At 44.7% G+C, this 13,462-nt stretch overlaps 1 protein-coding gene across 1 annotated transcript in view; it reads left to right on the top strand.

Moving 5' to 3' along the window:
• Positions 1–13,462, top strand: part of SH3RF3 (SH3 domain containing ring finger 3) — a 394,220-nt gene that overhangs the window by 334,840 nt on the left and 45,918 nt on the right. The window contains exons 7-8 of the mRNA XM_054701331.1: positions 2,989–3,236; positions 11,316–11,650. Of these exons, the coding sequence (XP_054557306.1) occupies positions 2,989–3,236; positions 11,316–11,650 (583 nt within the window). The remainder of the gene's footprint in view (positions 1–2,988; positions 3,237–11,315; positions 11,651–13,462) is intronic.

Genomic DNA, 13,462 nt, shown 5'->3' with positions numbered 1-13,462 from the left:
TTAGGCAGTCTTTACTGAAGAAATGTCCCTGATCTAAAATGGCGAAGCGGGACACAGTCCCTGTGCATCCGGTCTCAGGCACACTCTTCTGTGTGCCCGGTCTGCCCCAGACGTGGGTGCCTGTTCCCTCTGTGGGCTCAGACTGCTAGTCGGAAGGGGCCTGGCGTGGGCTAACTTCTTAGCTGGCCACTGTCTCCTCCGTGAGCCTTCTGCCCTTTTCAAGCAGTCTTAAGAAATTTCCCTGTTCTATGGGGTGTTAGTGACTTTTTTTTCTGGTCGCTAGGTGGCGCCAGAGATCTCTCCTATTGTCCTTGGGGGGCTGTTTTTCGCCCCCCGCACCCCGTGGGACAGGGAACAGAGCGGGAATGGTAGGGTAAACCTCAACGGCTTTGGGGTGCTGTGTCTGCCTTGTGCCCCACCATCGTGGAGAACCCACACCCCGAACTTCGTGCCCCGGGTCTCAGTTCCAAAGCCCGCAGGTCCAGGACGCGGGGTGTAGCCCAGTTCAGTGGCACGGGAATGGCGCCTTTTGCACCAGCTCCCGTGCCTGGGCGCCTGGTTCCTGCTTACTCAGTAAGGGACTTTCACCTCAGTGAGGGCCTCTGCGCGTCTCCCCGCAAGCTTAGGTCGCAGGCGCTGGGACCTGGGCAGCCGAGATCCCATCCGCGTTTGCTTTTCAAGCGCGCCAAGCGCGCTGCTTTTCCGCGCAAGCTTACCGGCCGGCCCGGGGCTGAGTGCGGGTCTCCTCCAGAGTCTCTTTGTTCTCCAATGGCGCCCGGAGCCATTCGCTCACTGCCGCAGCGAATCCTGCAGGGTTCTCCACTGCTCCCGTTCACGGGGTGTGGTGGCTGCAACAGTTCCTTTCCACTCACAGTCCCACTTGATGCATAGTTTGTTCTTGTTGGTCGTTTTAGTGTGTTTTTTTCCTCCTCTCTGCCGGTCGGAGAGTGCAGACTCTGTGGGTGGGGGAGGGGAGCAGGGTTCTGCGCTTTCCTCCCTTCTAGTCCTCTTTTATGGCCACTTTCTTCTTCGGGTAGTTTGCTGGAGTCACCCGTTTATCTTCCGTGTCCCAGTTCTCACTGGGACCTGCCGCTTTTCCTCCCTATTAACTTTTTTTAATGGGAGATCTTACTCGCAGCATCTCCTCGCCGCCATGTTGCTCCGCCCTCTCTCTATAGCAGCACTATTTACAATAGGTAAGCTATGAAACAACCCAAATGCTCAAAAGTAGATGACAGGATCAAGAAGATGTGGTACATATACACCGTGGAATATTACTCAGCAATCAAAAAAGATAAACTCATGCAATTTGCAGGAACATGGATGGAGCTGGAAGGTATCATGCTCAGAGAAATGAGCCAGAAAGAAAATGGAAAATACCGGAAGGACTCACTCATAGCAGGAATCTAGAAAACCTAAATAAGGGACCAGGAAAAAAAACTAATTATAATAAAGTAAAAATCAAAATCAACAAGCAACTATAAACCAGAGACACACCGGGCTGGGGTGGGAATGGGAGAAGGCAGTAGGATCAAACCAAAGGGGTGGTGGGAAGTGTATGGGGATTATAACCAAGATGAAAACGCATACATTGTGCAAAATTGAAAAATGATGTAAAAAATATATAAAATAAAATAATAAAAAGCACTGCCTTTTGCTCTTTAAAATAAGACCTAGGTCTTGTATGGCTGGATTGATCATACTTCCCCAAGACCCAGAGGGGCCATGCTGGCCTGGGTGTCACAGCCCTGGGGATTACCCTGCTACCTGGTGCACTCATCGCATCATCTGACAGCCCTCCTGGAAGGCCCATAATGTGTAAGCCCACTTTACTCAATTAAAAAAAATTCTTAGAATAAAAGTGAGCTCAACAGGTAGTAGCTGTGATTTTCAAAAAAAAAGAAAAAGAAAGAAAGAAATCTTGGTGTTGGTTGGCCACTTGAACTTCTTGCTAGAGACCAATCACTGGGTTGCACTGAGGCTAAGGAAGGAAAGTGTTGACCCTTGCCCCATGGTTCCCGCACAGCCCAGTCCTTTGCTAGGAGTTCCTTCCTGCCACAGCTGTTCCTCAGGAGCCCTGACTCGGTGCCATGGAGATGCTAACTTGACCCATGTTGCAGAGCACTTACCTGCAGCGCTAAGAGAGATGGGGCCATCTGACCTGACCCGGGAGCCACGACCCAGCAGTTGTCTGATGGCTTCTGGTGTCTCACAACTGAGATCTTTAGGAAAGAGGGGCCAGTCTGTCTTCTCTTAGAGAAATGGAAACCATTCTGATGAAAACCCACAGCTGCCCCCAAGTCTCCACATTCTTCTGTATCTCATACCCCTAGACAGAGATTTAGTGGACATGCATGTGGGATGAAAGGGCTAAACAGCCCATTTTCAAGCTGCTGTGTTCCTTTTCCTTTTCTTAAAAATAGAAATTAGTTTCATCTAGAAATTGAGTGAAGGGGTATTTCTGGGTGAAGCTGCAAGTTTCCTGACATCCCTTCAGAGGCAGTAGTAGACCTGCACCCTTCCCCAGAAGCTGGCAGAAATGAGAAGGAAGCTGTGCCCAGAGGGAGGTGGGTCCTGCCCATTGCTTTCTGCTACATGCCAGATGTGCCCAAATATCATGGGATATGACTGTATCTCTGTTTTTCTGTTTGTATTTGGAGACACACAACTGTTTTTTTAGGATAAATCAAGACAGTAAGCCGGTTGCAGAATATTTGATGGGTATTCCTGTTTCTTGGGGTTCTTTTGCTCTTTCTTGAATATTCACATTGAGAGTTAGCCCACATGGAGTTTTCATAAAGGGTGCCCTGCAACTGAATGTGAGCTCTGGGGATCGTTTGCCATAGAGATGATCTTGACATTATTTTAGGGTTTTCCCCCTGGAGTATGTGACTAGAGTGCCCATGTAAGAGCAGGCTTTGCCAGTGTCCTGTGTGATGAGGTTTCATTTGTGCCCTCACCCAACTTGATGCTATGTTTTATCCTTAGGGTTCCTGTAGGAGTGGCTGGACCACCCCGAAATAATGGAGGGTCTCCGTTGGCCAAAGGGATGGTCACAACCATCCACCCAAGTGGTGGAAGTCTGAGCAGCCCAGCCACAGCCACGAGGTCTGCACTGCCCCTCACCACTTTCCAGGCCCAGGCCCAGCACCAGGCTGCCTCTCCCCCAATGAGCACATGTCTGCTGCACTCACCCCAGCTGGTCACCAGCCAGGTCCGGAGCACCATCCCCACAGGTACCAGGGGCCCCGGGACCTTGCCTTATGGGAACATTTGACAGCAGAGCTCAGGAACTAATCACAAGATACATTTTGGCCCAGTTCTAATTTGCTTATAGTAATCTTGAACATATGCTGATCTCACAGAAATGTGCTGACTTATCATACCCACGCATCCCCCTGAGTCACAGCCATGGACAGTAGGTGTCTACCAGCCCACATTTCTCTCTTTGGGGAAATTTGCCTGAACATTGCCATCAGGTGCCAATCTGGGCCGCTGTGTGACAGGAGGCATTGGCAGTGCACGTGCATGTACCGCTGGCTGTGATAAAAAAAGCTTTCAATATCCTGGGGTGTAGTCTGCGAAGTCAGCATGCCTGTTAATCAGAGAGGACCCCACCCCTGTGCTCAGATCTCACACGCTGGCTGGCAGGGAGCAGTGACACCCCCGGGAACTTGTGGGTGCTATGGGCAGGGTATGGAGGATTATGAATGTGGGGGAGAGTATGAGGTGGGGGGGGTGTATGTGAAGGAGGATATCTTGAGGGAGCTGATGTGAGGACTCTCTGATGTGGGACACTTGGTGATGGAGGGAGGACAACGGGGAAGCCTCCCTGGGAGAGATCATCCCAGAATGAGCAGTAAACATTTAGGGAGGAAAACAAAGATGAAAGAAGACACCTTAGGAGTGAGAGGAAAAGATGATGAGTAGAAGTAGGAGAGAGTGTGTTCTTATCCTGTCAATTGCAAGTAATTTCATAAGCCTGATGGAGGCATGGATGTGCGGAGCAGGCCGATCTGTGAATGCTGGGGCTACTATCAGGGCTGAGAACTGTTTCTTCCTCTGTGGAATGGCATTCACCCATCGGGGACGGTTAGGTCTGCACAAGGCCTGGGTACTGCTCTGACTCTAGTGTCTCCAAGACTGACTCCATTCCAAACACCTACCTGTAAATGCCTAATAATCTTTTGTATATATTACATTGACCAGGAATAAGTTCTGTATTTATTCAGCTCTGACCTATGAGGAAGACCTAGTTATCTTTGTACTAAGATCTCTGCAGCAATACTACCTAGTACCAGACATCCTGCACCCAACCACTACTTTCCAAACAGCTGTGCATATAAATTCCTCAGGTGGTGTTTATTAGTGGGTTCTAGCTAGGGATACAGCCATTGTAGTAGCCAAGGAACAGGTGAGCCCACGGGGCAACTTGCTGACTGCTGTGCTAATCAGAAGTATGACAAATACCGACCTGTGGGCCCTTGGAAAATCCAGCCAGTACCTGGAGCAGCTAACATACCAAACCAGGTGCCCTCTGGCTATAAAAATGTCATCCACTCTTCCGTTTGCCATACAAATGATTCTACGTGTAGAAACTGGGTAGCCTTGGCCGAGAAAAACTGGGCAGCCCTGCTACTCACTAAGACCCAGCATTCCCGTGGGACAACCCTGGGTGACCTGCACAAAATGTTAAAATAATGGCCTTTCCATAGCATGACTTGCTTGCAACTTTCTCAATTCCAAGAAGAAAATGAGACCTGCCAGTCATTTCTCCCTCTATGGAATAACAAGCAGAATAAAAAAAAAAAAAAATTGGCATGGCCAGGGCAGCACAACACAGCATCTCAGTCATCATCACCATAGTAACCACTGTGGTGTGACAAGCTTTCTCTTCCATCGTGTAATTTTACATATGGGAAGAGGAGGCACAGGATGGTTGAAAGGGCCTCCCCAGTGCATTCCAAACTCATGCTTGGCCCCACACAATTGTTGTCACCACCAAGTAAAAGAAGGGCTCCTACTGCACCATATCAATAAATTAAATGCCACTGAGCACCCACAGCATTTTCTACTTCATTCTGCATTTTGAAAGAGAAAACCACTATTGACAGTACAAGTATTAGATAGTGAGCGGCAGTGATTGTCCATTTCAGCAGACTCCAAACCAGGCTGTGAGAAGCGTTTCATCACTTACAAAGCCAGGCAGTTTGACAAAGACTTAATTGCATTTTCCTTTGCATCCACTATGATTTGGTCTACTTGATTAATGTGACTTCTTTTTTGAGGACAGACACTATAAAGGGCTAGTGTCCACATGTCCACATATGTGTACTTAGCAGACACAAGAACAAAAATACTCAGGAGAGCCAGATACACACTAGGCACAAGGCACTCTTCCAGGGTCTAGAAATATAGAGAAGATCAAACATATCACACTTCTACTCCCAAATAGAGAGAAGAACAGGCAAACAAATTCATGCAGTACATTTTGAAAAGCACTGTGGTAGAGACATACATTGGTATTAAGAAAGCATGGAGCATTATCTCATTCAGGTACAGAGCAAAACAGGAGAGGGAATAGGAAAGAGATTTATTGAACAGTTGATTTTTTTAAAGATTTATTTTTATACAAGAACTGGGGTACAGACCAGATGTGCCGGAGGATGAGAGAATTCACCAGTGACAGAGTGGGGAGCAGAACAGGCAGATGGACTGAAAACACTGCTGAGGGGAGTAGCGGGCCAGACAGGCAAGGTCTGCCCTGCCATGTGGGTATCTCCCTCGCCGGCCAGGAATCACTCCCATGCTGCAGAGTCTGCGGACAGCTTCACAGTGCTGCACTCAACCCACTGCACCACCGGGGAGACCTGACAGTTGATTTTAAAGGACAGTGGGAACTGGACTGTCTGAGTAGACAGAGCAGAGTTCTACCAGGGACACTAGCAAGTCAAAGACATGGCAAGGAGAAACCTTATCTTGGGTAACTTTCATTTGATGTGACTGAAAGAAAAAGTGTGAAAGTGTGCTGCTGACAATTCTTACTTTTGGATCTCAAAGATGGGCAGAATCGAACATGGGATGGTGAGCAGGGGTGAGAATAGAAGCTGTGGAAAGCTGAGACAGTGTGCTTGAAAATGGAAATCAGTGGACTATAGTGGTGGGCTGTGGGTGACCTCGTGGTGGGCCACTATGGTAGTGATACCTGATGAGCAGTCTATACTTCCAAAATACCAGTTATACTTCCAGTGTTACCTCTATTAAAAACAATCAATTTTTCCAAAAAAGAAAAGAAAATGGAAATCAGGTTGTTGTGGAAGAACAAAGAAAGCAAGAGACTGAGTGTCTTTGTGGTAAAGCTGAAACAGTACAGTAGGCAAGGCAGGTCGTGAAGGCTCCTTTAGAACATGTGAAGAATTTCATTTTTTATCCAAAGGGCAATGGGCACATTTGAGGGTTTTAAATAATATATATTAGCATATATTTTTATGTGAAAGATAAACTTTTGCTTATGTCACAAAGTAGTGAGTGAGGACAGCTAATGGAAACAACTAAAAATATATATTATATATATATGTATTATATATAGGTAATATAAAATATATATATTATATATATATATGTGTGTGTAAAGAAACAGTGTGATACTTCAAATATTAGAAAACCATGAGATACAGGAAAGAAAGAGGCAGGCCCAACTTACTATCTGGAGAGAAGATTCAAGAAGTGGTCCTGGGAGGGAAAACCCTAGAGGATGCAGATCTCCTGGGACTTATCAACACATGCACATGATGAAACTGCCCAGAGCCAGGAACACACACAGACACACATGCGCATGCACACACACAAACACACACACACACACACACTGGGAGTAGCACCTTTTCCCAACGTTCATGCATAAATGGTAGCCAGTACTGAAGAAATGGCAGGGAATCTGAAAGTCTTTGAAATCAGTATTTTTAAGATCCTACAAGAGGAAAAAGAAGAAATGACTTCCACCACAGAAAGAAAAAAGTGTTATGAAAAAACACAGGTAGGCGACTGAATCACAAACCACTCGATATGAAAAAAAAAAAAAAACAGCTTGACATTTTGGGAAGGAAAATGCATTTAAATACAAAACATAAACTAAATGACATAAGCCCTAACGTGAACAACAGTTGAAGATGGAATTCATGACAGTGGAAACCCAAACAAAGGAATTTATCTGGAACATAGAACAAAGATGAAAAATATGAAAAAGAATAAATGTGAAAGGTAAATTGAAGACTCCAAACTGCTTTTGCTTTAGACTTACAGGACTTTCAGAAATATCAGTACAGAGGTGGGAGAATATTCAAGAAGCCCAAATGCCCAAATATAGATGACTGGATCAAGAAGATGTGGTACATATATACCATGGAATATTACTCAGCATTCAAAAAAGATAAACACATGCAATTTGCAGCAACATGGATGGCACTGGAAGGGATCATGCTCAGTGAAATAAGCCAAAAAGAAAAAGAAAAATACCGGATGGTCTCACTCATAGCAGGAATCTAGAAAACTTAAATAAGGGACCAGGAAAATGAATAACTATAACAAAGTGAAAATCAAAATCAACAAAAAACTATGAACCAGAGACACTTTTTGGGGGGTGGGGGGCGGGAGGGGAGGGATTGGGGTCAGAATGGGGGGGTTGCAATTGTATGGGGAATATAAAAATAAAATTTATTATAAAAAAATAAAATAAAATAAAGCAGCTTCCTTTAATACAGAAAAAAAAAAAGAAGCCTCACCATGCATTTTCCAGAACACGCAAGCATTCACATGGAAAGTACAATACAGAGTTGAGTGGGAAAATCAGCATAAATCCAAACCCAAACAGATGCACTTAAACATCAAACATCAAAGGACAAGGAAAAAAAAAATTACAAAAACTGCCAGAGCACAAATACAGAACACACAAGGAAGTGAGTAAAGAGTGAGGGAGAGCATGTGTGGGCTCTGTTCCATTTCAAAGTATACCAACTCGTAGTTCCTTACTACTAGCTAAAGGAATACAAATTATAGCAGGGCTATTTGTAAATGGGAGAGACAAAACTTGGTTAATAAATATAGGAGGAAAGCTCAAGCGAATTAAATATAGGCAATAAGGGCATGAGCCAGGGAAAGGGGTCAACGTGAAGGTGACAGGGTGACTGTGTATCCACAGGGCTGGAGGTCAAAGGGGCTGGATGTTGTGAGTTAAAAGAGTCATTGTGGGAGTTTCTAGTTGTTCTCATTTCAGTCTTAAAGGATGAGCAAAAAAGGACAAAGATAATGATGACATAAGTCATTTATTCGTTCCATTTATAAATGAACCACTCTTTGTAAAGCAACTTCTCGATGCTGGGCATGATTCTATGTTCTGGCGGGGGGGAGCGGGGTGGAGGGCAACAGTGAACTGCCTGAGGGATAGTGGGATTCAGAGGCTCCTGTTTTGAAGCATCTCAGAGGTTCCAAGAAAGGAGAGAAGTGAACTAGAGGTCAAATAGCGTTTTCTCCAACTTTCTACATCTGTTGTGTGGCTTGCTTCAGCGTTGTTAACTTATCAGATCACTAGTTTTGTCAACCCAAGTTTTGTTGATGCAAAGTGGATAAAATTACAGTAAACCATCCTGAAGATCAATGAATATGAACACATCCCCAAATCTCCTACCAGCAGTATGCTTCTCTTTCTTGTGGAGTTTTGTTATCTTCTCTAATGGTGCAATCTGTGAGATCTGTAGAGATGTAGCTGGAGTTCTCTTTTTGCAAAGATTCATTCATTCATAAAAAATATATTAAAAATAATACATATTTACATTACATATGTAAATATGTAATAAGTGCCTGCTCAATGCCAGACACCATTCCAGGTATTTGGAATAATATAAATGAATTGAACCAATGCCTCCACCCTCCTGGCACTTCATTGTTGTGGGCAGAGATAGTCAACAATCAGCATACAATAAAGTGGTCTATTATAAAGACTACTAAAAGGAGGTAAGTGCCTTGGGAGAAAAGAAGCATTTGAGCAGAGTAAGAAATGTTGAGGTTGCTGTGACAGGTTTTGCTCCATTAGGTGATGAGGACAGGTTTCTCAATGTGGGATCTAATCTGACAGCAGCATGGGATTCCCTGCACCACTCTGGGGAAGAGCCATCTGTGTAACGGACTCTGCCACCCTCTGAGGCAAGGGAGCGCCTGCATGTGTGAGGTGCAGCCAGGAAGCCCAAGTTGCTAAGGGCAAGAAAAGAGGGAAACATTAGAGATTGCACAGCAGGCTTGGAACTTTCTGGAACACCTTCTCTTCTTTTGTATCCAGTTTAAGAAGATGATGTGGCAGTCATGTGCAAGCTAGTAAGAAAACCTCAAGAGGCCTTGTAGACTGATTTTCTGGGACACAGGTGTGGCTGTACATCCTCAGTTGAGCAGTTAGTTCCCATTCTGGGGGTGAAGGAGAGTTCAGACAGCAGGGGAGAGGCAAATAAATGGTCCCAGGAGCATTGTCCAAGTCACAGGTTACCTCCGGGTAATTAAGTGACCCAGTCACTTCATCGATCTGCATAATTGCCCGACCTGGTCTTATTTTAAAATGTGAAACCACACTGAATGAAGACCTAAACCCTAAATCATTTTCAAACCATAAATGAGTTCTTATACATTTCACCTCCTAGAAACCACACATGCACCTGGGTCCCAGAGCCGCCTTAATCACATAATTAGATCTTGCAGGTTCTTCCCACAGCTCTGTCAGAGGAAAGAGACCTGGCACACAGATGGACAGTGCTCACTGTGTGTGGAGTGACTTCCCAGGAAGTACTAGGAAGTGCTATCAATTCAAAACCCACATGGGTCTGAGAATATTGACTTATTGCATGTATTTTACTAAACTTCTGAACACCACAAATTCTGATGGTAGGAAACAAGGACATAATGACATGTGCTTTTTTTCTCTAGCATACCAGTGCACAATTTAGTGAATAAGGGTTGCACAATGTCATATGGAACACTTGGCTCAAGGTGATGTCCTGCCAGGGCTTGGGACTCCCTTCAGGTCTGTCCTGCCAGGTTGCAAGTCACCACTCCTCTGCATGTTCTGTCTCTGCATCATCTGTAATTAGTAGGGACACAACTCTTCAAAATTACTAACCAAGAAGCAGCAGAAATAATGTTAACATGGTGTTGCATTTAAAGGGAAATTTATTTTGCAAATGGCAGAGGGTACAAATGTTATGCTTTAAGACGCCTAACATTTTTAATTTTTAGGAGGCATTTTTGCTGGTAGCGAGGGGGTGAATTCATCATTGCAAGATTGCTATTCTGTAAATCAAGGAACTCCATTGCTTTGATATGTAGGTGAGGAAGGAACCCAGGCAGAGTGCAGTCCAGAGGCAGATGGTTTTGGTCGAGGCTGCAGTACAGAGAAGTGCACACAGATTCCTTCATGGTCATGGTCACCAGTTAAAGCTCACTGCCCCAGCCCAGTTTGATCAAGAACCAAGGCTGATAAATAAAGGAGTTGGCCATTACAGTTATGTGGTGAGACTAACCAGAGCTGGGCTATTCATGACCACTGACTTCATGCAATGATGTCTGATAATTTGTGGGAATCTTGATACTTGTTTATGTTTTTTCCACAGGCTTTACTTTTATTTCTTTTTGTTTTAAAGATTTATTTATTTTTATACAAGAACTGGGGTACAGGCTAGTTGTTTGGGAGAGTGAGAGGATTCACCGGAGACAGAGCGGGGGACAGAACAGGCAGACTGACTGAAACAGTGCTGAAGGCTGCAGCGGGCAAGACAAGAGAGGTCTGCTTTGCCATGTGGGACTCTCGCTGGCCGGCCGGGAACTAACCCATGTTGCAAAGGCTGCAGACAGCTTCACACTGCGATGCTCAACTGCTTGAGCCATCAGGGAGGCCCCCACAGGCTTTACTTTCATAAACATTTTAAGAAGAGTCTTCTGAATGCATTATTTCACTGCAGCAAAGAAACCCAGTTAGAAAACTTCATAACGAACTGGGAACATGCCCACATTCATGATTAACTGAAAAAAGATGGTTTAGCCCCTCCTGAAGGAGTGCTTTTTGGAGCAGTGGCCAGACTTCAGAAAGATGGGGTGTGTTTGCAGGGTCGCTAGACCTCAGGTTCTCTGCCAATTTCTCTGTGGCCAAGTGTGGAGAGATTTTGGAGAGAGACCATGAGCTCAGAGAAGATGAGTCTGAGAAAAGCGTCAATTGCAATTGTTTTTGCAAGTTGCAAACTAATCTTTAATCCTGCTTTCTCTCCAACCCTCTTCTCCAGCTGCTCACACCTCAACTCAGGCTCAGGACCGGCCAACTGCCACAGTGTCACCCCTGCATACCCAGAACTCCCCATCCCGCCTGCCTACTGCCAGCCTCAGGCCCCACTCTGTGGTATCCCCACAGCACATCCACCAGCCCCTGATGCAGACAGCTGTTGGGGCCCAGTGCCCCAGACCAGCCATCCCACTGACGTCTGCAGCATCAGCCATCACCCCTCCCAATGTCAGTGCTGCCAACCTCAATGGGGAGGTTGGAGGAGGACCCATCAGCAGCCTGTTGACATCCAATCCCACCAACACAGGATGCAAGCCAGACGAGAAGAAAAATGAAAAGGTAAGTAACACATCCTGGGCCAGCCTCAACCTGACCCTGCTAGTCATTGCAATAGTGATTTTTTTTTTTGTAAATTAAGGCTTAAATCTGGGCACTGAGCTTCTGCCCTCAGATGTACCAGGCAGAGGACAGAGATGGAGCCTAAATCAGCAAAGAAGTTTGTCCTTGGAGAAGAATTGAGGCAGGTCTCAGGTTCCTGTAGGGCTCGCACGAATCCAGAAACCTCTTCCTAAAGGTACTTTAGTTCCATCTGTTGGAAAATCATGTAACACACTTATTTTGTTAGAACAAGATACTTGTGTCCAGGTACCAGGATATTACAATGATAAATATACAAGTTTACTTATGTGGCATGTGGACAGCACCCCAACTTCAGTGTGTCATCCTGTGCAGTACACATCCTGTCCAGCCATACTGGGCAGGGCTGTTTTCTGTGAAGAAGCAAGAGAAGGATGCCAACCTAAGAGGTGGTGTGGACAGTATTTCAAATCCTCTTTAACTATGAAGGAAGTTGTTTTTTCCCAAATGAAATGAGTTTTTTGAGGCTGCTTCAGTTTTCACTAGGTAGACATTGGATTGGGCAGGATTAGAATCCAGATTTCTCTCAGTGTTGTCCTATATAGAGTATAATGCAAGCCACATATCTAATTAAAATTCTTCACTATATATTTTTAAAAGTTAAAATAATTGGGTCTCCCTGGTGGTGCAAGCAGTTGAGTGCCGAACTGTGCAGCTGTCCGCAGCCTCTATAGCAGGGGTTCTATCCCAGCCTGCTGGGGAGAATCCCACATGGTGAAGCAGACCTCTCCTGTCTCTCCCGCTGCTCCCCTCAGCAGTGTATTTCTTTAGTCTGCCTGTTCTGTTCCCGCTCTGTCTCCTGTGAATCTTCTCACCCTCCCGCACATCTGGCATGTACCCGGTTTCTTGTATAAAAATAAGTAAATCTTTTTTAAAAAGATTAAAATAATTTTAAAAATTAAAAGGTGCAGATTTTTGTGATCAGTCCTTTATCATTAGTGTTGTGTGCAAAATTTTTCTCCCAGTCAATGGGGTTTCTCTTTGTTTTGGTTATTGTCTCTTTTGCTGTGAAGAGCTCATGAGACTCAACAAAAACAAAGAAAATAATCCAGTCAAAAAATGGGCAGAAAAGCTAAAAAGAAATTTCTCCAAAGAGGAAATGCAAATGGCCAACAGGCATATGAAAAAATTTTCAACATCACTTGTAATCAGGGAAATGCAAATCAAAACTACAATGAGATACCATCTTACACCAGTGAGAATGGCACTTATTAAAAAAACTAGCAACAACAAATGTTGGCAAGGTTGTGGAGAAAAAGGAACTCTCCCGCATTGCTGGTGGGAGTGCAAACTGGTCCAACCTCTATGGAGAGCTGTGTGGAGATTTCTTGACCTACTAAACATAGAGCTTCCATATGATCCAGCAATTCCACTCCTAGATATTTACCCAAAGGACACAGAAACATTAATTCCAAAGGGCACCTGCATCCCTATGTTGATAGCAGCGCTATTTACAATAGCTAAGCTTTGGAAACAACCCAAATGCCTAAAAATAGATGACTGGATCTAGAAGATGTGGTACATATACACCATGGAATATTACTCAGCAATCAAAAAAGATAAACACATGCAGTTTGCAGCAACATGGACGGAGCTAGAAGGGATCATGCTCAGCGAAATAAGTCAGAAAGAAAAGGAAAAATTCCAGATGGTCTCACTCATAGCAGGAATTTAGAAAATCTAAATAAGGGACCAGGAAAAAGACTAATTAATACAAAGTAAAAATCAAAATCA

The sequence above is a fragment of the Talpa occidentalis genome, unplaced genomic scaffold (assembly GCF_014898055.3).
Source record: "Talpa occidentalis isolate TD23 unplaced genomic scaffold, MPIMG_talOcc4v2.1 talOcc4.5, whole genome shotgun sequence".
Lineage (NCBI taxonomy): Eukaryota > Metazoa > Chordata > Mammalia > Eulipotyphla > Talpidae > Talpa > Talpa occidentalis.
Note: the sequence above shows the minus strand (reverse complement) of the source record. Positions and strands in the feature narration are given on the sequence as shown.